This window comes from Tympanuchus pallidicinctus, unplaced genomic scaffold (assembly GCF_026119805.1).
Source record: "Tympanuchus pallidicinctus isolate F22 unplaced genomic scaffold, pur_lepc_1.0 scaffold12, whole genome shotgun sequence".
NCBI lineage: Eukaryota > Metazoa > Chordata > Aves > Galliformes > Phasianidae > Tympanuchus > Tympanuchus pallidicinctus.
In genome coordinates, this window is record NW_026294637.1 from 8,863,406 (window position 1) to 8,888,986 (window position 25,581).

At 40.3% G+C, this 25,581-nt stretch overlaps 1 protein-coding gene across 11 annotated transcripts in view; it reads right to left on the reverse strand.

The window, feature by feature from the left end:
- The window catches only part of ADAMTSL3 (ADAMTS like 3), a 187,977-nt gene that overhangs the window by 157,153 nt on the left and 5,243 nt on the right, over nt 1–25,581 (reverse strand). For 2 of the 11 annotated variants that reach the window (XR_008203655.1, XM_052671541.1), the window contains exons 3-4: nt 21,224–21,267; nt 19,189–19,283 (exon numbers count right to left, since the gene is read on the reverse strand). Coding sequence is in view for 10 of the 11 variants with exons in the window: in XM_052671541.1 (XP_052527501.1) it covers nt 19,189–19,283; nt 21,224–21,267 (139 nt within the window). In the remaining variant the exon portion in view is untranslated. Of the gene's footprint in view, nt 1–19,188; nt 19,284–20,508; nt 20,628–21,223; nt 21,268–21,408; nt 21,747–25,581 lie in introns of those variants that run through there. The other 9 variants (XM_052671550.1, XM_052671547.1, XM_052671546.1 and 6 more) reach the window with 7 other exon arrangements.

A 25,581-nucleotide genomic window follows, 5' to 3' on the forward strand; every position in this document is an offset into this window, starting at 1 on the left:
AGCAGTGTTTGCTGACCTCCTTCAGCGACTTCCAAAAAATAAATACACATAGATAAGACTGTGTAAGGGCTTGTGCACATCCAGATTAAAAGAGTGAAATCACTCAAGTAAACGCAGAACAATCTCAGTGGCGCCAGAACTCCTCCAGCACGTTCCAAGAGCACCGACACAACCTCCTGCACAGCACTGCCACAGAGCTGGGTGGGTGAGGACATCGTATATATTGTACAGTACTATATTGTACTATCCTTCACAGTCAGAAATGCTTTTCTCCCTTTTCTTCAATCAGGAAGGAAAAGGACAGTTCACCTGGTGTGTAGTGGCCAAACACTTATAAACACACTGCTGGTACTGCCAACTCATGGAAGAACAGAGCCTATGCTGATGCTGTCTTTTACCTTCCTTTATTCAGAGGAGCACTGAGAGCCCTGCTACCATCTTCTAATAGATCTTCAGATGTCCCAGAATTCCAGTTGAAAAGACAGACCACCCTGAATAAAAGTGTAAATAATCAAACTGCTTCTCCTCTGTTACTTCTAATAGATGAATCCTTTCTCACCTGAAAGAAATTAGACTGTAGAGAACGCCCCAGCCAGATGTTCACTCTCAGGCCAACTTATGATTTAGAGCAGCTAACCACATGAACGTGCCTAACACATGAAGAGGAAAATGATTTTTCCACCATTAGTTTTCCACCACTTCTGATAATTTTGGTGATATAAACCCAATTCTTCATCTACCTTTCTTTCCCTGTTGCAGTAAGTACCTCTGCAGGGTTTATGGACTAAGCAGCCCAGCACATTGACTCGGCCAGGCACATTTGCACAATAAGGAAGCAGTTAAATGGTCATGGCTTGGCTGTAGGAATGTTGGTTTAAGGCTATTAATAAGGCACGTGAGGTGAATGCCTTTCAGCCAAGCGCCCTCCACATGCGCACACCTGTTTCAGCAGGAATGTAAAGAGAAATTCCCAAAAGAAACTGTTCACAGCACGCAGTCTCTAAGTATCAAATGCATTTTGCAAACACTCCAGAGCTTTTGAGCTTTTTGTTCTTACCGTCAGTAAAGCACAGTGACACACCAGCCACCAGGCAAAGCATACAACTTCCTAGTAGAACTTCTTTAATCCCTAAGAAATCATTATCTTCATCTTAGTAGCATCTCTCTTCTTGTCATCTATCACTGAGTTCTTCACCATAGAATTCCAGGCTCTTTGTCATCCCCACCAAACCTTTTGCTGTTGAAATGCTTTCCCTGACTCTTGCCCACTATTCAAATGCTGCAATTCACTTTCTTCAACCATATTTCCATGCTGTTCCATATTTAACTAACTTAGCTTCACATTCACTTCTCAGCTGAACTCTCTTCCCTCAGTCTAGTGAGGCCAAACGTTACCCTGATCCATTCCCTTTCTCATTTCCTCTTTATCTTTTTGAGGATGGGATGAAGTTGTGCTCCAAGTGTACTTTGTCTTCTGTTTTCTCTTGCCAGTGAAAGCATCTCAAGCAGGGCAAGGATTTAATTGCACATTGTATTGAGCCATACACACTGTCCAGCATTAACAAAGGAAAGGCAGACTGGAACAAAGTCAACGCATGAATGAAAAGCAAACAATGTAACAAAAGCAGCAGAAGCTCCCCAAAAAACAGTCTCCAAATATGAAAAGACCAAGTATGAAAGATGACCTACCATTAATCTCAAGATAGACTCCTTCTGTGTCACAATTCTGCTAAGATTAACTGGCAGTATTTTATGTTTACACTTCCTAATAAGCTTTGATAACTGTGCTTTAATGCCAGGAAAAAAAAAAAAAACAGCAATTGAAAGCTCACATGACAGGCATTGCAGTCATCTTTTCACAGACAACCATTAAGACTAATGGTCATTAGTTTAATGATTCTTTTCTGTTCTTCTAAATGATGTGGACAGTAATGCTGGAGGACTGATATGGTGGAGGGGAAAGGGCTCTTACTGAGGTGAGAAAAGATAAACACAGATTCGCTCCTGGGAGGAATGGAATAAAGCCTCCAAATGAAGTGGAATTGCTGAAATGTTAGAAGACACAGCTGAGCAAGTCAGAAAATGAAAATAGAAATGGCTAATTCAAAATAGGATGCTTGTCTTAATCAGAATAGTTTAAACACTGCGACTTTATCACTCATCTTCCATGACCAGTAAGTAAATTTCATTAAGCAGTTTTAAAATGATCCAGAGGACTAGAGAAAAATGTTCAATAAACATGGAGAGAAAAAAAAAAAAAGAAGAATAAGTAATGCTGAATATGGAAGGCAACATATTGACTAGTATTTTGGAATCAAATGAAAAGTATGAAACCCTCTTAAATGCACTGTATTTTGTTGTTTAAACATTTTAAGCACTATGTGCCTTCACTATGACTGATCTCACTAACAGTCTTAACCCTCTTAGTTTCTGTATTTTGAGAATACAGAATAGCAAGTAGCAAGATCAAGTGAAAAGAGGTATCACATTGAAAGATGGGGCATGTGATTAAACTTTTAGTCATCCATCTTGTATTCTCATTTGAGCAGCTGATGTTGAGTGAATTGCTTCACTGTGTGTGCATTACTCTGGGAACTTGGCTACCATATCCACAATATGCGATTTGCCAATACATACCACCTGCATACTGAGGGGAACGGAAGACCTTCCTGTGGAAGAATATCTTCCCATCCTGTGTGGGTGTGCAGGAGCAGATGTGTACATACAACGGATAGCTCCCAAGACACATGAATTGAGGCATGTCATAAGTCAAACACTGTTTTCCAATAACGATTATCTTTCTACAGGAAATTTAACAGAATAATTTTACTCCTTCAGAATACCGAAGCATATGATGGCATAAGAGATGGCTAGCAAGATAAACTCTCTTTTCTAGCAGTTTGAACTGCAGGATTGATCACTTCTCAGAGTGCACTTAGTTACTGGCATTTCATTGGATCTACTGGCACCTCAAAAAATTAGAGGGAACTGAACATTAAACGAAGGCTCTAGTCAAGCTGCTGAAAAGTTCTCTACCACGACCAATATAGGAAAAGTTCTGGAGGGACTGACCTTCACAGTTGCTGCTGGTATGATTAAATCTCTGTTAATGCATCTGTCCCACACAAAAATGAGAAATTAGCTCTGGCATACACAACTTGTAGGCTAGTGTTTCAGCCTCCACTGTTTCAGCAATTCAGCTGTAAACATTACTACTTTCCCTCAGAAGTAGGAGCTCATGTGTAAACAGCTTTTCAAAAGCAGATTTATTGAATTTACCAGAGTACACATAATCTTGGTTTGTCCACTTGACCTTGTCTTCTGAAAGGCTGCCATGCCTCTTACAGGACGAAAGATACTCAGCTCACTGCTTTTAAAAAAAGGGGCAAATGCAGAGTTCTTAATAAATGCCTGACTTCTATAACCAACACTGCAAACCCACCTTTTCTTATATATCCAGCAGCTTCTCTTTCACTGCTACCATTTGCAAATAAGCTTAAACTAAATTCTTGACAGCATAGTTTAATTTTAAAGATTTACAGAAGGGCACTATTCCTACAAAATATTTTTCAACTATTCCTGAGCAGTTTTGGATGGATCTGTGGCAATAACCTCCTCTGAATTCTCTTATTCACAGTCAGCTCTTAGTTTGCCAGTACAAGCTAATGTGAGCTAGGAGGCCAGCCCTAACAGTTCAATATCTAAAGCTTTAGCATGGTTCCAGATTCTCATATGTTTGTCTTCAGCGTTCTAAAACTTTTAAAAATACAGACAGAATCCAAGAACAATGGACTGTGTGAAGACAAGAAAATAAATTCTTCTGCCTTTATATTTAATTGCAGAGGATTCCTTTTGCCCTATGTATCTGTTTCTCCTTCTCAGCCTGAAGACGTCCATGACACTAAAAACCACTGAAACAAGAATCTATACAACTTAGTGAATTTGCAAACAATGGTAAGGAATACTGTGCACTCGAGTCAACTGATGTGTTCTTATTCTGCATATTTATACATCTCTTCACATTCTCCATTGCTTTGCAAATTGTAGACAGTGAGATAGTTCACTCACAGTTCCGCCATGCTAAAGTTAACTGTGGCAGTAATTCAATTGTTTTCATTTGCAGTCTTTAAAAGGCCTGGTTTCCTCTGCATTCTATGCAGAGTAAAATGTTATTATATGAAACTTAAACAGCATCCATTTCAAATAATGAGACCCGAACATAAATCTTAACCTGTGTATTTCTCCGCAACTTTGGCTGTACTTGGAATTATCAGTCCAGAACATCTCTATTTCAGAGCCCAGTTATTTTTGCCAAGATATTCTTTTATCCTGATTATAGTGAATAAAGCCAGTGTGCTGGCCTGACTCAGGCTGTAATTCTCTGCCTTTATGCAAGCTTTTTATAGCTCCTAGTAGGAAGACTGAAGGGAATCCTACACATCCACATGAGATCTGAAATTTGTTGCTATCTTGTAGAAAACAGTATGAAAATGATTGAATGACTTTGTTTCTTCCCCATGCTTTTCTTCTTAGTGATGCATGCAGCTACTTCCTTCATGTTATATGCTACTCCATCTTTAATAAAACAACAAGGGTCTGACTGCAAGTTAAAAACTATTCTATTAAAAACAGAATCACAAAAAAAAACAAAACACCACACAATTCCCTTCCTAAAGTAAATCCTCAAAGATGACACTACATACATTAAATGGAAGTATGGGGCAATAATAAAAGCCGAAAGTCAAAATGCCTAGGCCAAGAAAATTTAACGTGGTCTCTGAATCTCAAAATATGCTAAAACCATTCATCAGCTGGTCAGAAACAAGGAATCATTCTGATTGGTCTTAAAGCTGTAAGGATCCAAACCAAGCACTAACATTTCAGATTAATCAAACACCTCATGCAGACTGGGAAAATACAAAGCTGCACTGCTCCTATTTTTGCTCCTTCAGCCACGAGACAAAACCTGATACCTATTTTAAAGCAATGCGTCCCATTCTGCTGTTTCCTGGGAGCCAGGGAGCTGGCAGAGAAGAGAGAACCTTTCTCCCAGTTCCTCACCAGGTATAAATGTCACATTAAAAAAACTTCACCAATATAACAGGAAACCTTCCACTTAAATCCTTAAAGTCTGCTGTGAGTGAACAAATAGAAAAACAGAGTACCCCACTTAAACAAATATTCACCTAGCACTACTGCTAATATTTTTTCTCCCCTCACGTATATGAAGAACAGCAAAACGTGTACTATTTTCAGAATAATAGTCAAGGAACAAAGGAAGTTATGTACAGCGCTTTTTAAGCACAGGAAAATTACAGAAACCAAAATCATCTTTGGTTGAGAAGTATTTTAAAGACATTAATAGAATAAACCCTTCTCTGTAAATCTCGTCTTATAATTTCCTCTAGTAAAAGATAACAACATATTGGATTTAAGTCCATATATAACATATCAAATACTCTTTTTTAAACAGAGGATCTATTCATAGCAGCTTGTATTTGCAACATATGCAGCAAATTATACTATTAAACACTTAATCCTAATAAAGTTTAAATTTCACCCCTCACAATAAAGCTTACACAAATCTTGCTATACTTGAAATAGGATTCCAGGAATAAACATTAAAAGTTGTAGGTAGCTAAAGTGACAGGAGTGATTGAACATTTGAGATGTAAAGTTGAATGTTTAGATCTAAGTGTTCTCATGATACATTAAGAATAATTATTAAAAAAAAAATAATAATAATAAAAATTGGGGGGTGGGAGGGAAAGAGGGAGGAGAGGGGACCCCAATTTGCCAAGGTTTTAGATTTTCAATTTACAAAATATAGGAAAAAATAACAGATGGCTGGAGTCCCATGAGCCAGTTTACACACCTCTGAGAAGTCTGAGCTTGTACGTGCCCTCTGTATGGAGGCCAAGAACACACTGCTCTCCCTGAGAGCCCTTCACTCTTCAGCACCTCGCACAAAAGCTGGGCACAGCACCAGCCCCAGACTATTCAGAATGAAACGTCCACTGCAACATTGATGCTCAGGTAGTAACAGCTCGTGTCCACAGCACAGTTTGCTATGGCAAAGGAAGAGGAACGGATGTAAATAAGCATTGTAAAAGAGAAGAGGCAAACCTGAGTACAAATCTCTCCACAAAGACTGTTCTGTTTCTGAAAGGCTTCTGAAAGGAAGATCCATTAAAATCACACATGCCCAACCAACCTAGATTTCATATGAACTCTAGCACTCCATGTGTCAGATTCCAGAGTGTCTGACCTCTCTAAAGTTAATTATCCAGTTCTGAATAGGATTTTCTTCTATCTAAGCTACTTGAAACAGTGAGTTCCAACACACAAAACAGATCAAACAAGTGGCCCTCCATTTTACAAAACCAATCATGCCACTGCAAGCCCCATTTCAGAGCAAGTATTCAGCCTAACAAGCTGCATCATCCTTAAACACAAAGCATCATTCATCATTTCTCCTTAGCCATGTAAGAACATCTGGCTGCATCCACTTTCTCAACTAAAAATAACATCAATGTAAATCACAATCTATTGTTTTACACAGCAGTCCTCTAACTTACAGAGAAGAATCTATCAGGAATCTGCAGTTCTGATGCAGACAAAAACCGCAACCAAATCTCATTTTGCCAGAGAACAACATTATAAAGACTTCATTAGTGCTTTTACCTACTCTATGCCATTTCCACGTAATATACCTACTCTGCACATTTCCACGTAATATACCTATAGCAACAAGTATATACCTGTTCTATAGCAGTAAGTTGAAAATTGCAACACTACCTACCACCACCTAAAAAGGGGACATACACTTTTAGAGGTTTTAAATGTTCTTTTAAAAAGTGTTCCAGATTCTTTTCCTGTAGACAATAAAGAATAATGCATTTATTATTTGACAGGTACTAGCTATTGTCCACTTCTGATTTACTGTAAGGATGCAGGTGTAATTCCTCATAATAATAAAGATGTCTAACTCTCAAATCGTTTGACCTTGAATGTTGAAAACATCACCTAGAGTTTTATACTTTTACACAAAGAGAGATTAATGGAACAAGGCCTACCCTGTATCACTTGGGAATCATGATTGTAAGGCTTCATAGGATGCTTTGGTAGCACAGAATTATTCCACAGAACTTGGAATGGTCTGATATCAAACAGGGAAGAATTAGCAGGTGCAAGGATGTTGTACCAGGGAACTCTCCACTGAAGAAGTTGGGTAGACTTGATGACATGGGTTGCCAACATTCTACAGAGTAAATAACCTTGAAATTCTGGGTAAGTTGAGTTCTGAAGACGGAAGAGACAGGCCAGATCATTACAGAAAGGATCTAATTGAATGTTGTCTGTTTTACTGTCAAGATGAAGGGTCAGTGCCATTTATTCATTGCTGCCAGCCTCTCTTTTCTTCCTAGCTCCCTTCCTTCACAGACCTATGTGGAGCTAAGAAGATACAGTAGTGAAAATCCCACAGAGGATTAGTTCTGTGCAATCAAATATGCTTTCCTCACATTTATGCAGTTACTTTTAAGAGCTCTTCGCAGTTCCTTTGTTCTCATAGTAAGGTTCTCTTCAACCAAGGCAATGCTGAGAGGTAAGAGTGGATCCTAAATGTTAGCTTCAACTATTCCAAATCAGACACATGCACTAACTAGAAATGTTTGTATAATTCACTCATGTTTTGTACAAGAAGAATCTTACTTCATGAGTTAAATTTTATTCATAGCTGAAGTCTACATTCAAAATAAGACCAGGATATTATGGAGGAAAAATCTTATAAAAATTGAAAACTCCCTTTGAAACACATGCTTTCCAGTAAAAGCAGCTAGCAAAATGCAAAACATGGTCAACATTCCAACACCATGATGTCAATTTTCATATGCACAGGCAAAATGCCGCATGCAGAAATCAACTCTCTATCATATCTTCCTTATTTATGATGTGCTTGTGTTTCCCTTTGAGTTCATTAGCAGAACTGCACCATGCAGTGGAAAGTGCAACAACTTAACAGGTTCAAAGGAATCTTTTGAATATAATAAATCTGGCAAAATGCCACATTGATTTTCAAAAAATGGATTCCCACGTTCTACTTCAGTTTTTCTTGAAAAAATAGTGTGCTTGCTTTAAGGAATAGTTTTGATGTTTCCCTCTGCAGTAGTTCAGAGAAATTCCTGCCAACAGGGTCTGGAACCCCTAATAGAATCCTCTTCAATGACACCTAAAACCTGACACATATACAAACACACACACAGGAGGAAAAAAAAAAAAAAAGGGAAATTGCCTCAAATTGTGCAAGGTTTATAAGCAAGAGGAAAATCATATTTTTAATTTTTTTTTTTTTTCCAAAGGGACAAATGCAGCCAATTTTCAAGAAAGTTCACAACTGCAGACTCAGCTTTAAATGCCATCTGTCCTTCACAGACACACGAAGAGACAAAATGATTCACACCACACCACAGGAAGCATGATAACCAACTCATGAGCACTAATGAAATACAGCCCCATTTTTCTTCCTATGGGCAGGTCTTACTCAGGAAAAACTCCCACTTACGTCTCAGGCAAAGAGCCTACAGCCTTCACTGGCACTGTTACTCAAATGCAGAATGTCACGCTGTTCAACTAGAAAGCCTTGTACAAATGTTACAAAATAAGGTCTCTGTTGTGGCACAGTAACCTAATGAAGTCCACAGGGCTCCCCAGGCTGAACTTCATTCCAGGACTGAGGTTTCAGGCAAGTCTTCATACTACACCACTGAATAAATCAGTATGAATTTTTGGCAGACAAGGAATGATAGGACACTCCTATAGTAAAGTTGAAGATGACAAGGGCCTTCCTACAGTGTCCTCATGGGAGGCTTAATGTTTGAAATTATAAAGAACTCCACAGTTCCTACATTTTTCCCATTTCTAAATAGTAGTTTCTATGTGACGTGATAGATAGCTCACAGAGGTCTAAACTCAGCAAGAAAAATAAGCAATTATAAACAAATACATCATTGGTGTTTGCTGAGGACATAATTCAAGGAAGTTCAAAAGATCACAACAAGGCCCATATGTTCTGTTATCCCAGCTATAGCCCTTCTCAAGATGGTTATCTACAGGAAGAAGTTTTCTCCAAGAAAAGCTCAGCATTCCCAGTACATCTTTGTTGCCTTCACAAAAACTGTGGAAACTCTTTTTAAAAAAATAAAAATTCAGGTCATATATAAAAATTAAAAGTATATAGAAATTTTCCCTTTCAAGGTAGTGCTGTTACCTATGACGAGGTAAAGATTTAGAAGGTTGCAAGTTAATAACAGGTGATGCTAACAGGATGTTTGAAAGGCCCATGAGACTTGCAACATCAAGTAAAATGTATTTGCCTACTGATCTAATTGCTTACTAATTTTCAAATCTATTCCCACTGGATAAGTAATGGCATTTTAAGCCTAGCTCCTGGCATTAAAAATACATTCCTAGTTTCCTCTTAGCAGAAGATAAACAGCTGCATGGTAAAAAGCCATACATTAAGATGGCCTTCCATAGGTTTTTGTATGGTTTTAACCAACCTATTGTGTTCCAAGTTTAGCTGAAAGAGGTAGGAAGGGGAAATGAGAAATACATTTGGGTGCACAATTTCACAGTGGGGTGAAGGCAAGTGCTCACTCATTCAGAGAAAATGTCTGGAATATCTGTGTCTTATGGAAGGACTTATCACGTAACGAAAGTGGAGTTTAAGCCAAGAGTTATTTTGTAAAATAAGAAAATATTGCTGTATTTATCTTACACAAGAAAATGATAGTTTGTTTAAAAATAAGAAATATTCCAGCCATCAATTAAGATGATGTAAATTTAAGTTTTGGAATTTTTAAAGGACATTTTTAATATGCGCAGAAACAATACAAGCTTTTAACAAAAAAAAAAAAAAAAAATTACACAAGGCAGATGAAGGAGAAACTCAAATATAGCCAACTTTTTTTATTTTTTCCAAGGCTATGCCTCTAGATATGCTGAAGTTTGGAGAATATATTTCTTTAGTTTCTAAATGATAAGTCACAAGTGACAACAGTAGTAGTTTCTAGCTTCCAATTCAGTGACCTTCAAGCATAACCCCAATGAACACCAAGATGGCATAAGAACAGCTGAACTGGCGTGGACTAAGGATGCATACTACACCATCAGCTTCCAACATTCACTGTAAGCAGATGCCCAGAGAACGACAAAGACAGAGCAAGCAGATACTATACTTTGCTGGAGTAATTCCTGGACTTGTGTACCTCTCTTTTTAGCCAGACATGATTTGTCTATTTTGTAATACTGAGTGGGTCACCCAAGCACTTGTCCTGTCGTCTTCTGAATTCCTACATCCTTCCACTCAACAAAACCCCTGGCAAGCAGTACCAAAGACCATTATATAGAGGACAATCTCTGTGTTTACCTGAAAGCAGTTCCCAGTAATTTCCAGTTATAGCACCCTGTTGTTACACCGGAAGAAAGAAGCTGCCAGCTGATACCTGCCTAGATTTTCAGCCTCATTCAGAAAAGGATCAGAACTGTATACCGCGCTTAAGTGTGGGCACACCAAGAATTAACACAGTGAGAACATAACTCTCCTTGCTTTGTGTCTTCCCTTCATAGCATTTCCTAGTGTTGAATTTACATTTTTGATTACTGACGAGCTCTGAGAGATAGCCCTTGAAGAGACATACCTGGGAATCTCTGTTCTAGAGGAAAAGTAATGGTTCTTCACCATTCAGAAAGCACCTTACATTTATATAAAGAAAACTATATAATGAGGTACGTACAGACAGAATCCATTCAAGCAGTCTTATCAGTTAGTCAAATCCCTACACAGCACACGGCTCATCTCTTCAGAGATGGATGTATCCCCTCTTCAGCTTTCTAACAAAAGTGTTGATGAGATCAGCTGAAAAAAAATCAGTAACCAGCTGGACGCACTGCTAGTTTCCAACCAGAACATCATGTAGTAAGCAGGCAATACTCAAGACACTACTACAATACTGTTTTGTTCCAGCCAACATTCATGTTAGTCAACCAGGGAGCAGTTTAAAACTATTTGGAGACTCAAGAAAACAAAACACCAAATGAATAATGAGACTTTGAAAACATCTAATGAAAGGAGACTCTCAAGAGAGGAAGCCAAATCATATCTTAGCATATTTTATTTGTTATGTATCCACAGAGAGCAGTGAGCTTGTTTGGCCTTTTGCTTCCACACCACTGCTTCATCAGCAAGAGGCTGCAGTAGCTGGGATGAAAGGACAATTCCCATTGGAACAGATGTATCCGAGTACATCAGAACCATGACTTGCATTACCACTTCTTATTTCTCCATGCCATTTGATAGCCTGGTGCAGCCACACAGACAAGCAAGGAAACTGGACAACAATCAGAAAAAAAACAAGTGAAGACATTTTTGGTGCAAGCTCAATTCCCTCTGAATCAGTTAGCTGGGAATAAAGCTGGGTTCTGCAGCCTTCTGAAGGCTGCAGAGCAACACAAAGAAAGCAGTCACCTTCTCCTGGCATTCTGTGGCAATGCAAGTGTACCTGTGTCACCTTCATTCTCAGATACCAAAAGGCAGTTGACCAGGCAGCTAGAGCTCTGTTCTCCACATCTGCATGTTCAGAGAGAATCTCCGCAGTTTCTTCTGCATAAACACATTATAAACGATACTGTTCTGCCTGCATGCACTGACAAGAGACTGTATCCTATAAATTTTAAGCAGCTTAGATTTTTGGCAAAATACATTACATAAATACAGAAATACATACTTCCGCATATAAACAAATGCTTTACTTATTTAAAGCTATGAATCAGCATCATTAACCAGTTGGGACCTCCCACCATGACACAAATGACAACAGTTAGCATACAACAACAATCTAGTAATTGCAGTTATAAATGCATTTTTAATATTGCTTCACAATTTATTTGAGCTGACTGCATTCACTGTGTTTCTAATGGATCCAGAAGCATGACAAACTGACAATTCTTGGAAGCCACATTTCTCAAAACAGACTGAGAATGCCGTTTTCATTCCCTCTCCATAATGATGTTAAATCTAATAAATATAAAATTAGAAACAGAAATAACATTGTTCCTAAACAATTTATGTAATATGCTGTCTGGAAGGAATGTATTAAGCCAAAGTTTCTGAAACTACACTCTGTTTATCAACACTTGATGCTTCTACTTGTACCTCTCAAACTTTTGTCAAGTATCCACACATCCAGGTACTCAAACTCACACACCAGATTCCTATTCTCTCTTTTGAGGGTGAAAGTTTCAGTTTAATGTTGAAATATGAAGACAGATGGTTAGCCAGGCTTTTGGAAGTGCTTAAGGCGCCTAAGTGCCTGGTTCTGATCATACTAATGGAAATTTATCCTGTCACTTGTTTTGAAAATCCTTTTAGGCACCTACCAAACAGCTAAGCACTTAACAGTATTTGCATTTAACTTACAAAGACTCAAAGCTTGCTGAAAGTCACCAAAATAGAGGCTCCACATCACGCAGACCCTTCTGAAACAACAGCCCTATTTGCAACAAATTTAGCACCCTGGTGTAGTTGATGGTCATCAAAAAGTTTGCAGAACCATGCTTGCTCTTAGAAGATGAATAAGGCAGTTCTGAAAATATAACTCTTAAATCTAAGAGCACTTAACAGCCCACAGGCCTTCATTTAATATCAAGAAAAGTTCTCTTCTTCCATGAAGGAGTCCTTTACAAACTTGCTTACAAACCTAAAGGAACTATTTGTCAGTGACAAAGTAAGTACAGAGGTTATTTCAGAACTGCAATGCAACACAGTTCCCACATGGGTCTTATTTATGAGAGTAGGCCTTCCTTTTCTAAGATACACGTAAAGTTTAAACTCTTTCTTCAAGAGATCCACAAACGCGAGATGAAGAGCATTCTTGATTTGGCACTGCAGAAGATGGGAAACTACATCTCTAATTAAGACACTGCTGAAAGTTCAAGTCTATAAACATGTTCTGTTCCATTCTAAAACAAGGAAAAACAGGTTCCTACTCCAGAACTCACAAGAAGGTTGAAAATGCTTTTCAAAATAAAAAACCAAGCAGACAAATAAATACTGAACTTAAAAACTGTAGAACCTTCAAAAGGAATTTTATCTGATGTTGATATGCATGCAGAAATCAAGCTAGAGCCAAATCCAGACTGATTAAAGCCTGAATTTTCCTTCCAGCAGCTGTTTGCTTCTTCTCCTATTTCCAGCTGCAAACTCTGTTGTCTCTCTAGAGTTCCATAGCTATATCCACTGTGCTTCCCAGAACGCCGTTCTCACTGGCAAACTGCATTTCAAAAACACACCCACACTTTCACCATGCACAAATGGTTTTACAGAGATCCTTCTTAGCAAGTATTACTCTGAAATTGTTGAAGTATGGCAGTGTCAGGCTGTACATGGCCACAGGAATCCAATTAGCATAGGCTATAAAGTATCCTAATAACACACATTTAACAGTCAAGTGCAACATCTGCAACACACTGACATACTCATTCCTAGGGGTTTCTCTCATAGCCCTACAATGCAAGCAATGACAGAAGCCCAGCTATCGATCTGCTCCCACTATCACTGTAATTAATATACTTACCAGCCACATTATATTTGATGCTTTGTAAAATCCTAGCTCCTGGATTCAGGTGAGTGCATAGGATTTTAAGAAAAGCTTCAAGACTCTGAAGGCTTGACTGAATGCAGATAAAGACAAACACATGGCTCTTTTAGGTTCTAGAAGCAAATAAAGATGACTCCAATTTTAAAAAACATTTCCTTTCAAAGCCAAACTCATAATTTGAGATGGCCAAACCACAGTTTCTAAACAACTGATAAAAGGGTTCTAATACCAGTACAAGCCACCATGGACATTTTCGGTGCTGTAAAGGCAGAAACAGAATTTGGTGCACTGAAAAATTGCTCCATCAGTGCAGTTTATGCCTGAATTTGGTAAAGAATATGCAGGATTCAGATGCACCAAGCAGACCTGAATGAGTAATTATCAATGACTAAGTTTTCAAATATCTGCTAAAACCAGAGGTCATCCTAGAGCTATTCCTTCACTTCCTAACTACTTTTCCACAGAAAATTCTAAGTTGTGGGCAGCTGTAAAACATTGTTCTTACACTGAAGCTTCTCTAAAAGCATCCAGCTTCTGGAACTAGAAAACTGAAGCTTTACACAGAACTGACTTGAGAATCTCAATCCAGATGATGCAGGGACCTCGTCAGAAACTCATCAGGAAGCAACGATACTCGTGTCTGAAGATGCAGACACAGAATTCTAACTCTGGACACAGAAACTAAACCACCTTTGTTTTACTGGAATGAATGATTTGGGGCTATAACTCAGATGAATAACCAAAGCATGATTTTCTTGAGTTGTATCACTGTGAGCATTATTCATATTCACTACGATAAAAAACAGTTATTGAAAACAAAAATAAAGAAAAGTGACTTTTGCATCGGTCTCATCTGGAATTTTGGTTATCTCTCACAGTTGCTCAAGCTTTTAATGAGAGAATATTCTTAGAAGTATTCAAACATATTTTGTGACTCAAGTCACAAGACAGAATCATCATAATTGTTTGCCAATAGAACTCTTTTGGATTGTAAGCAGGGGGCAATTGCAGGTCAGACTCTATGGCCACCGGTTGAGCAATCATTAGTCACAAATTCAAAATGAGTTAAGGAACTTTCATGAGTTTTCTGAGAATGCTGTCACTGAGTTACACACTTGTCAATAACAGTATTTTAAGTCAGAATACTACAGTCTCAGAAGTGTTATTTCTCTGCAGTATAGGTATTTCAACCTTCAAACAAGGAATAAAACCACAAAATTATTGATGCCAATGGCAAAATTGCCCAGAATTGGAAGGAAAAATAAAAAAATAAATAAATAAATAAATAAATAAACAAATAAAAAAAACTTTTTCAAATTCAGCCCTGGATTTCCAAATTACATCCCAATTTTATTTTATTTTTTTTTAAGTATTTTTAAATCTCTAGTATGTTGTACAGCACATAAATTAATCTGTTTCCTGATGTTGATGTGCAACACGTTCAGTGACTGTAAAAGGATATTCCAAAGGTTTTTTGCAGAGGTGGTCTTGAAGTCCACTATGCCATGTAATGGACATCAGATTTTTGGCCGCAAAAAAACTCAACCTTAAAGTCATTTGCTATGTTGGTAGTTTTTGGCAGATAGGCTATGGCAGAAACATTTCAAATAAGATAATGTTTTCAGTATGTGTATCTTCTACATCCAAACCATCATAGATAGTCTGAATAAAATATAACACAAGTAAGGATTGCAGAATCATAAATCATGAGAGCAACCAACGTTTTGTTGAATGCAACCTATGAAACATCCCCTTCCAGAGAAATCCAGAACTAATTCTTCATAAATAGCCAGACATGGTGTGTTTGCTATAATTCCTCCCCCAGACCTTAGCAGTCCCATGGTCTTCAGAAACGAGATGGACCAGTTAGTTAGAGGGCTTAACTAACAATCCAGGAACATAAGAAAATACCTGCATAGTCCAAATTTGAAAATAGCACAAGAACAAATGTAAAGTAAGCCCACATGCAAAATCTTTGATGATACGTATCTCGTCCACACCATTCTACTAGCAATCGTTTCTCGTTGACATTAAGTCATTTGTAAGAATATTATACATACATTCTTGCATGTATTTCATAACATAAAACAACATCTAACTGTACTGTGTAATAAAACATCACCATGAGGTTAAGAAGGGAGGAGGTACCAGGCTGAACACTTCACCTTTTGAATTACCAATTGTTGAGCCTTGGGAGCAGTGAAACTGCCTCTGATAAGTTCTTTGCAGCACTAGGCAAAGCATCATTAGGAATATCAATAATCATATATAGAAAAAAGGTGACTCACCCAACTGTGAAGAGGATCTCTAAGTACAGAACACTCCTTCTCAGGAAATAGCCTTCATCCAGGAGACATTCTCCATTTGAAAGCTGGCCCTTAAATGAGCCCAAGGAGGGGTGGACCCTGAATCTGGTCAGGTGGGAAGCACAGGTGAAGAACTGATTGCACCTCTGCTTCCTGGGCCAGCCATCCCCTTCACCAGGTGCTCAATCATCAGTTCAGGCCATGACACAGCAGTTCCCCTACACCAATGTGTGGCTATATCTTCTTGAGAGGTTACTTAACAATTCTGGATTTAAATACTCTTACTTTATTCATTCTCTACTATTGATAGCTCATCTGCTACTACATGAGAAAAGTAGCCTCTTACACCAGATTTAGTAGTAAGCACACATGATCAGTTAAAGCCCCTAGCAAGGATGTAGCTTGCTAATGATCACAAATGCATGTAATCTGCAGAATACAACAACTGCCTTGGAAGGATTCATCATTTAAATCTATAGAAGTAGTGAATTGTTCCATTCTGCTCACACTGCTGCCTTATTTTTTTTTATTTTAAGACAGACTCACAGACATCATTTTCTTGGGTCACTACTGGCTTTAGGCTGAATTCATTTCCATTCATTTCACTTCTATTGGCAAAGCCAGGAAAAGGAAGCCCTGTGTCTGCAGATCACAGCCAAAGCTAGCTTGCAAGTGATCTCTTCCTGAGTCAAACTTATGCCACTGCTCTTGCTCTCAGGACAGTTTTAACAACTAGCAGCTCAGCAGTGCTGAACAGTAAACTGTTTCCAGGTTGACCTATGAAACCTGCTGGTGTAGCCACTAATACACCCTTGAAAAAAGATTTTGTCATGAACTTGAGACGCTGCGTGTCCACAAGTTCTGAGGTCAGATTGGAGCCCAGCTAAACAGTGTGCTATGCATGTCACCACATTCCTGAGGAATCAGAACAGATCCTACAACCAAAGTTCACTTCCACTTCTCAGTAATAGCTACCTCTTTTTCACAACTTCTCATATTAAAGTTTTCTTTGCATTACATTCGTACCACATTTCCACCACATTCTTTTTAAATGGTTATTATTTTATACTGTACCTGCCTCAAGCAGGATGAAATTAATCAATTGCACATAAGTGACATGACACGGATTTGTGACCTTGCCCAGCATCCAATTGTTTCTAATTGATTAGCTCCAGACATAAGCACTTTAATAGCCAAAAACAATACAAGTGGAAGCTATGGTACAATATTAGGGTAGAACTGTGTGTGGTCCATACAGCACGGCCCCAAGCAACCAATTAAAGAATTAATGGATACTGAATACAAAAAAATGTTATGTTTAAATAATATGAGATATCTTTCATGTGACTAAAATTGAGATAAAACACCTAAAATATAGGAGGAGAAGGGATTTCTGCAAGATTGGAGTTAAGTGTTAATGGCCCAAATATGTCAAATGCCTTAGAATAATTAAAAGGACCATCAAGACAAAAAATATTTGACCTGGATTGAAATATTCATAAAATTACTCATAATGGTCTATTGATTACTACAATGTGTTTGGGTTGTTGTTTTATAAGGAGACAAGTGAAGCTATGCCAAACCATTTGTGGAGAGGAAGAAACTATGCCTCCACTGGTTCCAGTACTACAATAAGAAAAATATGAAAGAAAAAATACGAAAGAAAAAACATGAAAGAAAAAATATGAAAGAAAAAACATGAAAGAAATGTATTATAAAAGAAAAACCGGTCTCCTCAAAACCAAAAGGTCCAAACACAAAGCTGACATTTCCTTTCCCTGTATTTCTATTCTCATCTTACATGGAATTGTTAAATGAACTTCACATACTACTTCGTTTTATAGGGCTGACTCTTACAATATCATTCAACTTCTTGCACACAGAAATACAAACAGCACAGGCACAGAAAATCAGTAAATTGTTTGCATCTACGTGAGAAGCAAGTGGAAAAAAAGAGACCCCTCTGTTGTCCTGTCTGCCTGGACACACAGCATGCACTATTTAACTGCCCAGTTAGAAAGAACGCAATAGCTTGTCCTTTATGACAAGTCCTTTACTCAGGTAAACAGGTTTACTTTCAAAGCCAGCTGTATTGCTCCTGTGAGCAACCATAGTGGTACAGGAGGTGCTCAACAAGTAACTGCCAAACAACTCGTTGCACACGCTGCACCAGTGCTGTAAGTGAGTCGCACAGCTTGATCCCACTGCCTTATACTTCAGAGTCCATCAGACATGGATCATAGCTTACTGAGCTGGCCAGTACTACCTCCTCATTTCTTCACATTCCTTTTGAATTTACTTTTGCCTGCTGTATCAAGCCTTTGATTCAGAAGTATTTGGGATGTATGTTTAAATAATGACCAGCACACTGTGCTCCAGTCTGACCCTTCCATTTCTCAGCATTGCAGAAGTACAAACAGCACACAATGATAAAATAACATCAATGATTTTCTACACAGCCAATCTAAGTTGTGAAAACTACCAAATATTTTAAAAACTGATACTATTTATTTCAAAAATATTCTCCAGTTCATTTAATTATCATTTTCTAAGTACTTCTTGATTCTGGAGCACGTGAGACAGAATAACCCTTGAAAAGTTCTGTACTGTGGGAACTATCACTGTGGGGGATGACAGACTAACAACATCTCTGCCGCACGCCAGCACACCATATTTCTTGAAATACTCACTTCTTGGAACTGATTAGGCTCATATGTCAGGCAATAGATCAGTTGGCAGCTACAGCTTTCCTCCATGGTTCCTGTATTCATTGAACACTTGAAGGAAAGACCTTTTTGGACCTCCCTCCTCCCAGGATACTCACTGACTTCCAAGTGCTTTACATGTTTCTTCTACACAGGTATTTATATAACCCTTGTCACTTACAGTATCTTAACGTTTATCAGGTGCTAAATCTCCTGTGGGCAAAGGGCAGCTGTGTTGCCTTGGGAGACCCCAGGCATTACACATCTGGCAAGATCTCCCTTTGGTCCCCACATAGTTGAGTCAGGTACAATATTACTACAAAGAAAGAAAATATGAATTTCCCAGACGGATGTCTTTAAAATTAACTTCAGTGACAGAGAAACCTCAATCTCATTCTCACTGGGAACTTTTTATTTACAATGTAGATACTTCAGCAGCATTGTTTAAATGATATTATTTGAAAGTTTGCAGCAAGATCACCTAAAAAATACCAAGCACAGCAACAAGTCATCACCTACCTGGAGATGAGCACAGATAGCAATAGCAAGCCAGATGACCTCCCAGAAGAGCCCTGCACCGTTAGGGCTGGCCATCCTCACGCCTTGGAACTCTGCTGAGAGAGATTGTTTCAAGTTACAAACAAAACCAAGTGGGCTGCGCCAGGATTTCAATGACTAAAGCAAACTAGGCAAAGGGACAGAACCAGCGTTTGGAAGAAATGCAATACAAACATCGGCGTTTGTGCTGGCCAGCGGAGCAGACTAGCAGCGCATGCCATGAGCACAGCCTGCAGGGTGATGTCGTTCCGATTAGGGAACAGAAGCAGGGTGGGGACGAGGGAAGGTTTGGAGAAGCAGGCGACAGGGGGCGAGTTTGATCGCCTCCTGCATGCGAGTCAATGTATCAGATCGGCCCCTCCCGTCCGGACCTCTCACTTGCACCCATTCAGCGCCGAGAACCCAGCCCTGGGGCCTCTGCAGTCATATGCACTGCATTTGAAAGTTCTGATCGCTATAGTCCCAGACAGAGAAGAAAATGATCCAGTATAAAGACCCTCACCATTTGTGGGCCAACACTTAACTGCCAGGCACTTTTACTAAAAGCTTCAATTTAAAACCTTTAACAAGAAAAAAATGAACATGCAACAATGCTGATAATTCTGATAATTCTTAGTGCTTCTTTTTGCCTCAGCCTATTTGTTACCACTGCATTCACTGTGTGCAAGTTCCACACACCCCAACACATGCACACAGACAGCCCTCCCTTCCCTCATCCTCCACCCCTATTTTTAATGAGGATCCACAGTGAATGCAGATCTTTCCCTCAGAACCAAAATCAGACACGTCCTTTCTAAAATATCAGATGGCCCAAAAGAAAAGCAGCTACCCGAACAACCCTTGCACCTGTCGACTAAACATAATTAACATTCCTTACAGAAATGAGTGTTTAATTCAGAGAAGAGAAGAGAAGAGAAGAGAAGAGAAGAGAAGAGAAGAGAAGAGAAGAGAAGAGAAGAGAAGAGAAGAGAAGAGAAGAGAAGAGAAGAGAAGAGAAGAGAAGAGAAGAGAAGAGAAGAGAAGAGACCCTCTTTCCATCCACCTACTTCCAACCTTCCACGCTCCTGAATGCTTTGGTCATTCAAAAGTTTCAGTCTCCCATGCGTTAGAGACGGTTCCTCCCCTTGCCAGGCACTGCCGAGCTCCAGCCCAACACCCCGCACTCCGGTACCCTTCAGGTGCCGGGGTTTCCCGGGGCTCCCGAGCCGCCCGCGCCGCCCGCCCAGCGGCTCCCGCAGCGCCCCTCTCCGGGAGGCGCCCGCCGCCCCCTGGCTCACCCACCTGGAGCGGCGCCGGGCTCGGCGCGGAGCGCAGCGCCGGCCGGTGCCGGGGTCGGAGGGGAGCGGTTCCGCCGGCGCCTCCTTCCCGCTCGCGGGTCAGGGGAGAGCCTCGCCCGTCACGGCGTCGGGGATACGGCATCCCGCACCGCGAGCGGCGGCCCCTCCCTCACGCCAGGCTCCGGCCCACCGCCGCCAGTTCACCGAGGTCCTACAGGCTGCTGGCAGCGGGCCGCCCCTCCCGCCGCCGCCGCAGCCCGGCCCCGGCGAGAAGCGCCCGGGCGCCTCCACCTGCGGTGCGGGGCCGCCACCCGCCGCCGCAGCAGCCCGGCACCCCCTCGCGGCCCCGGCCTCCCCGGGCAGAGCGAGCGGGCGGGCGGCCAGCGGGGCCCGGCTCCCCCCGGCTGCGGAGGCGCTGGCTCCGGCAGCCCGGGACCGGGCTGTTCGTCCTCCCCCGAGGGGCGAACGCTACCGTGAAGTCAGCCCCCGAAGCTGATGCGAAGCAGCTTCCAAAACCGCAACCGTCCCGCGTCTCATCTCCAAGCGACTCGGACAATACAGCTGCAAATCCACTCGCACGCCGAGGAGGTCTTTAATCACGCTGCCCTCCGCGATATTTTTAGGTTTCCTACTGTAAATCTGACAAGTACGTCTCATCCGACAGCTCCGCTCGCCTTCCCCTCTTAGTCGCTAAGCAGTAACGGGGTAAAATCCTCTACCTTTGCGCTGCGGCTTCCACTGGCGTCCCGAGCTTTCGTCGAGTCTAAGAGCAACACACAGAAAAAGGGCTATTATCCCTGCCACCGAAGTTAAAAATACGCTCCGGCGAACTAAACATAACCGATGAAGAGTTTGTTCAAATATGTTGCGCTGGAAACTTTTCCAGCGTGTTGAGGTTTCTCACCAGCGAGGGAAAGCGCCTCCTCCATCGTTAGGAACAGAGTGCCCTCTGCTGAAAGTCGGCGGCGAGGACGGCAGCCAAAGGGACGGCGCGGGTAGGGAGCGGCCACCGGGCACCGCTGGGCACCGCTGGGCACCGCACGACCCTTCCCTTCTTCCGGGTCCGTGGGACATAAGCTGCCCTCATGGCGCAGCTGTTAGCTGCAGATAATATCACAGAGTTGGGCCCTGAGATTCTAATAGTTTCCTAAATTTAAATGCTGATCAGCATTATTGTTTTTCTTTCAGCGCTTCTTGCCTGCATTCTTTACTTTCTCCTTACTCTGATAGCTTCCTACAACATTGCTTCTCCTCACTTGCTTGGTATAATGCTAAACACAAAAGATAATCAAACATCATGTTTGCAAGTCTTAGAAACACTCATTCATCTCCTGCAGTTAATTGGAGAAGAAGTGAGTAGTAGGGAGCAGACCAGGTCAGACAGCTCCAGCAGGCACACCAATTTCAGTGGGGCTGCTGTTGTGTCACACACTTAATTCCTTGCATGATTTTGGGCTTAAGTTCTATGTCTGGATGTATAAAGCATGCAAGAAAACAGAGGTAAGCAACTGCAAGCATCCCCCAAGCCCAAAGGATGATTTTCAGAAAGCATTAGAATAAGTAACGGTACACATGGCACAACAGTGACCAGCAATATGTCAAGCCTGATCTATAGACAGCAGTTTTAGTCTCATTCTCCATCACCCTTCATGGTTGGGGGTTTTTTATGTGGTTTGGCTTTGGGGTTTTCTCATGCTGGTATTTTTTTTTGCTTTTACTACACAGAAATCTTTGTGTGTGTGTGTGTATGCATGCACGCATGCAAGACAAGCACCAGACCAAGAACTAACAGTTTTTATCTTTGTACTGCTATTACTTTCACCTACTGCTGAAAAACTATGCAGTTGTTTTGACAACTTTCAGTGCAGATGTTCCTCTATGTGGAGCCCACTCTCACATCACAGCCACTTGTTGTCTCCCGTTTCTCTGATTTCTTCACCTCAGCCTCATCCCCCACCATCTGCAGTCTCATCCCTAGATTTCAGTGAACATGACAGCTTTGGGATTTCAACACCTGCAGGAGATCTCTATTATCCCTTCTGCTGAGCCAGGCAAAAGGTGAATGAAACCCAGGAGTCCAGACAAGATCTGTCAGACAAAACCACTTCAGAATTCTGAGCACCCATGGCAGACTCCTTCAGTATGTGTTCCAAAGTTAAAGGCCACAAGCTTACAGGTTCCAGACAGCTCATTTTCAACTCTGGAGGAATTTGTCAGCAATCCTAATAAACTAATTAACCATTACATGAAATCATTGCTTCTAAGGGAACAATTAACTTCCTTTCTGCTCACTGTCCATAACCTCGATGGATTATAAACTCTTCAAGGAATGATTTATTCTGTCTTTCCAACTGCTTGCAAAGCTCCTCGTCCAGCATCAGGTCCTTGAGTACTGCTTATTAGCAAACCTGTCACACGTTGTTCTGACTGACACTCATGCCATGTTAGTGTAGCAGTGCTGCTAAAATATTTTTGAACAGGAAACTACAGTGAATCTCTCAAGAGTTCACATAGGTAACTCCAGTATTTATCTCTCACTATTAATAATGTTTTTCTATTACATATGCTTTTCTTTTGCTGTTCTCTAAAATACACATCATTTAAATGACATTAAATATGACAGCTGTAAAGCTCTTGTACTTCACAGAATTAAGAGATATGGACATTTGCACTTATTTCATTGAACACAATCATGATCTCATCCATCTGTACAGCTGGCACAGTCTCATGAAGAACCTGGTCAGAAGTACGATGGTCTTATTCTGCTTTCTATGTACTTAAGGCCAGGTGTCTTTAGTACTGGCTGCAGTCACTAGCATTTTGTTATTGATTGATTTACATTCAATCATGACAACAAAAGTCTTCATCTGCAAGCAGAAAAGGAAATAAAACCCTGCAGGATACAGATACAGGCCAAATTGAAACAAATTACACCTCTGGTCTGGTAAATTAAGAATGTTTGATCAGATGCTAATCATCAGATTCCACTCTTGGAAAACCTGAACACAAAGCCTTCAAATCTAGAAAAATGCATGTCTCTATTTACCTCTGTCCTGAAATGCAGGTGTACACCTTCAGCAGACCCCACTAAATATAAACATTCTCTCAAAGCAAGTTCAGCTAAGCCAATCTGATGATCACGAAGGCCATTTTTACATCATAACAAAAGTCTGTACTACTCAGGGAAAATGTGTTTGGCTAAACTACAAATTCAAAATCCACTGAAACAGTGCAGAACAACATTTGGCTCATAAATCAGGATTAAGCCTAATGAATACCAAAGCTGGAAGTATCCTGCTGAGGCCCCATGCAGAAAGTGAATTTTGGTTGGAGGCCTCAAAGTTATCAGTAATAGAGCTGCACCTGATTGACTAATAAAAGGAAAATGTTAAATTTCCTGTAACGAGAGTCCTGAGAACCCTGATAGGGCATAATCAGTTCTTTGACCCCGCATCGTGTTTGTACAGGGCGCCTGTTTACCCTGAAATAACAAGCTCTCTGGGGGAGAGAGCAATCCTGCACTGTCACACTTCACAAACGTTACATGCTGTGGGGAGTAAAGCCTCTGTTAGTAAAGGCACAAAGTTCACTGTGGCACTGTGCCTTTCATTCCCAAGTGCGAAGGAACCCCTGTGTTCCATGCTGATGGCTGCCCTGGGCTTTGGAAACACCTCCATCAGAACAGCAAGGAGAAAAAAAGCCTTGTGGCTTCATGAAAAATAAAAGCATACTTATGTGTAGACCAAAACATTATAGCAAATTTCTGTTTTCCTCTCAGCTTTGCTCAGCTGAATCCATTATTAATAAATACAATGCAAACCAATGGTCACTACTGCAAGGGTTTGAATATTTACCCTTCCTTGTCTCTCAAATTCCATTTTATCTTCAAGCAAAACAACTTGTGGTGCATTTGCATATTTATGATCCTGTACAGTAGTAGCAGATGCATTAAATTTCATGACTTTCCAGAACAAACACATTTTGTTTCAGATGGAATATACATAGTTTGTTTTTCAGTTCAGTTTTCAGTACATAGCCCTAACAAAAATGCTGGGATAGACACGTTGAGATCTACTTTTAATACAGTCACATAATCATTATGCAATTTTGATGCCTATATTTTCACGTGGTTGTTGTGGGCATAATTGAAAAATATTTAAAAGATACAAATGCTTTAATATAAAATACATGAAAATACATACATTTGTATGCAGATAAGGCAACATGAAAAATTGCAGGGGTAAAATTTAGTTAGTCTATTTGGACTTTCTCCTCCCCTAGTTTGCAAAACAGACTATCTATAATAGATACACGTATACATACAAACACACACACATATACAGACCTATATAGAGCCCCTCTGAGGACTGTGGGAATGCCAAATGTGAGTTCTTGAACTTATCTGACATTTTCTTCTCATGCAACAATGACAACAACCCACCTTCCTCGGAAGCTTTGATGTCCTTTACTTCTGTGTTTGCTGAGAATAAAACATTATTGAGTGCTCTGTGAAATAAGCAACACCTGGTGCCTAAGCAGAGCCTCTGAAGGGATGGGCTACGTTGCATGTCATGAAAATCACACAAAACTCAGTGTGACAACTGGTTTTCCTCAGTAGATCATTGCAGGTAGGGTAGGAAACAGAGCAAAGCAGATGACCAAATCCCAAGACAGCTGCCACATGTCACTATGTGTCCTGATACACACCAGTATGGATATGGAAGGAGAGAACAGTGAGATAGACTAGGGAAAAAAAAAAACAAAAAAAAAAAAAAACAGGAAAGTTAGGAAGAAATACCTTAATGGGAAGAGTTCGAGTGACAAAGACAATGCAGTTATGAAAGCATGGATGAATGATTAATATAGGAAAATGCAGCAAAGCCAAAGGAAGTAATAAATATGGGTAGGAGTTGAAGCAGACTAAAAAAAGCAAGAACCAGAAATGAGGCCATTGGAAAATAGCTTCAGGAAATAAGTGACACTGTGCATCAAGTGGTTGGCAATAACAAGAACAAGAATCGCACTGTCTTGCATACAGTCTGTATGTCAAATTACAAACACAGAAAAGCTATAACAA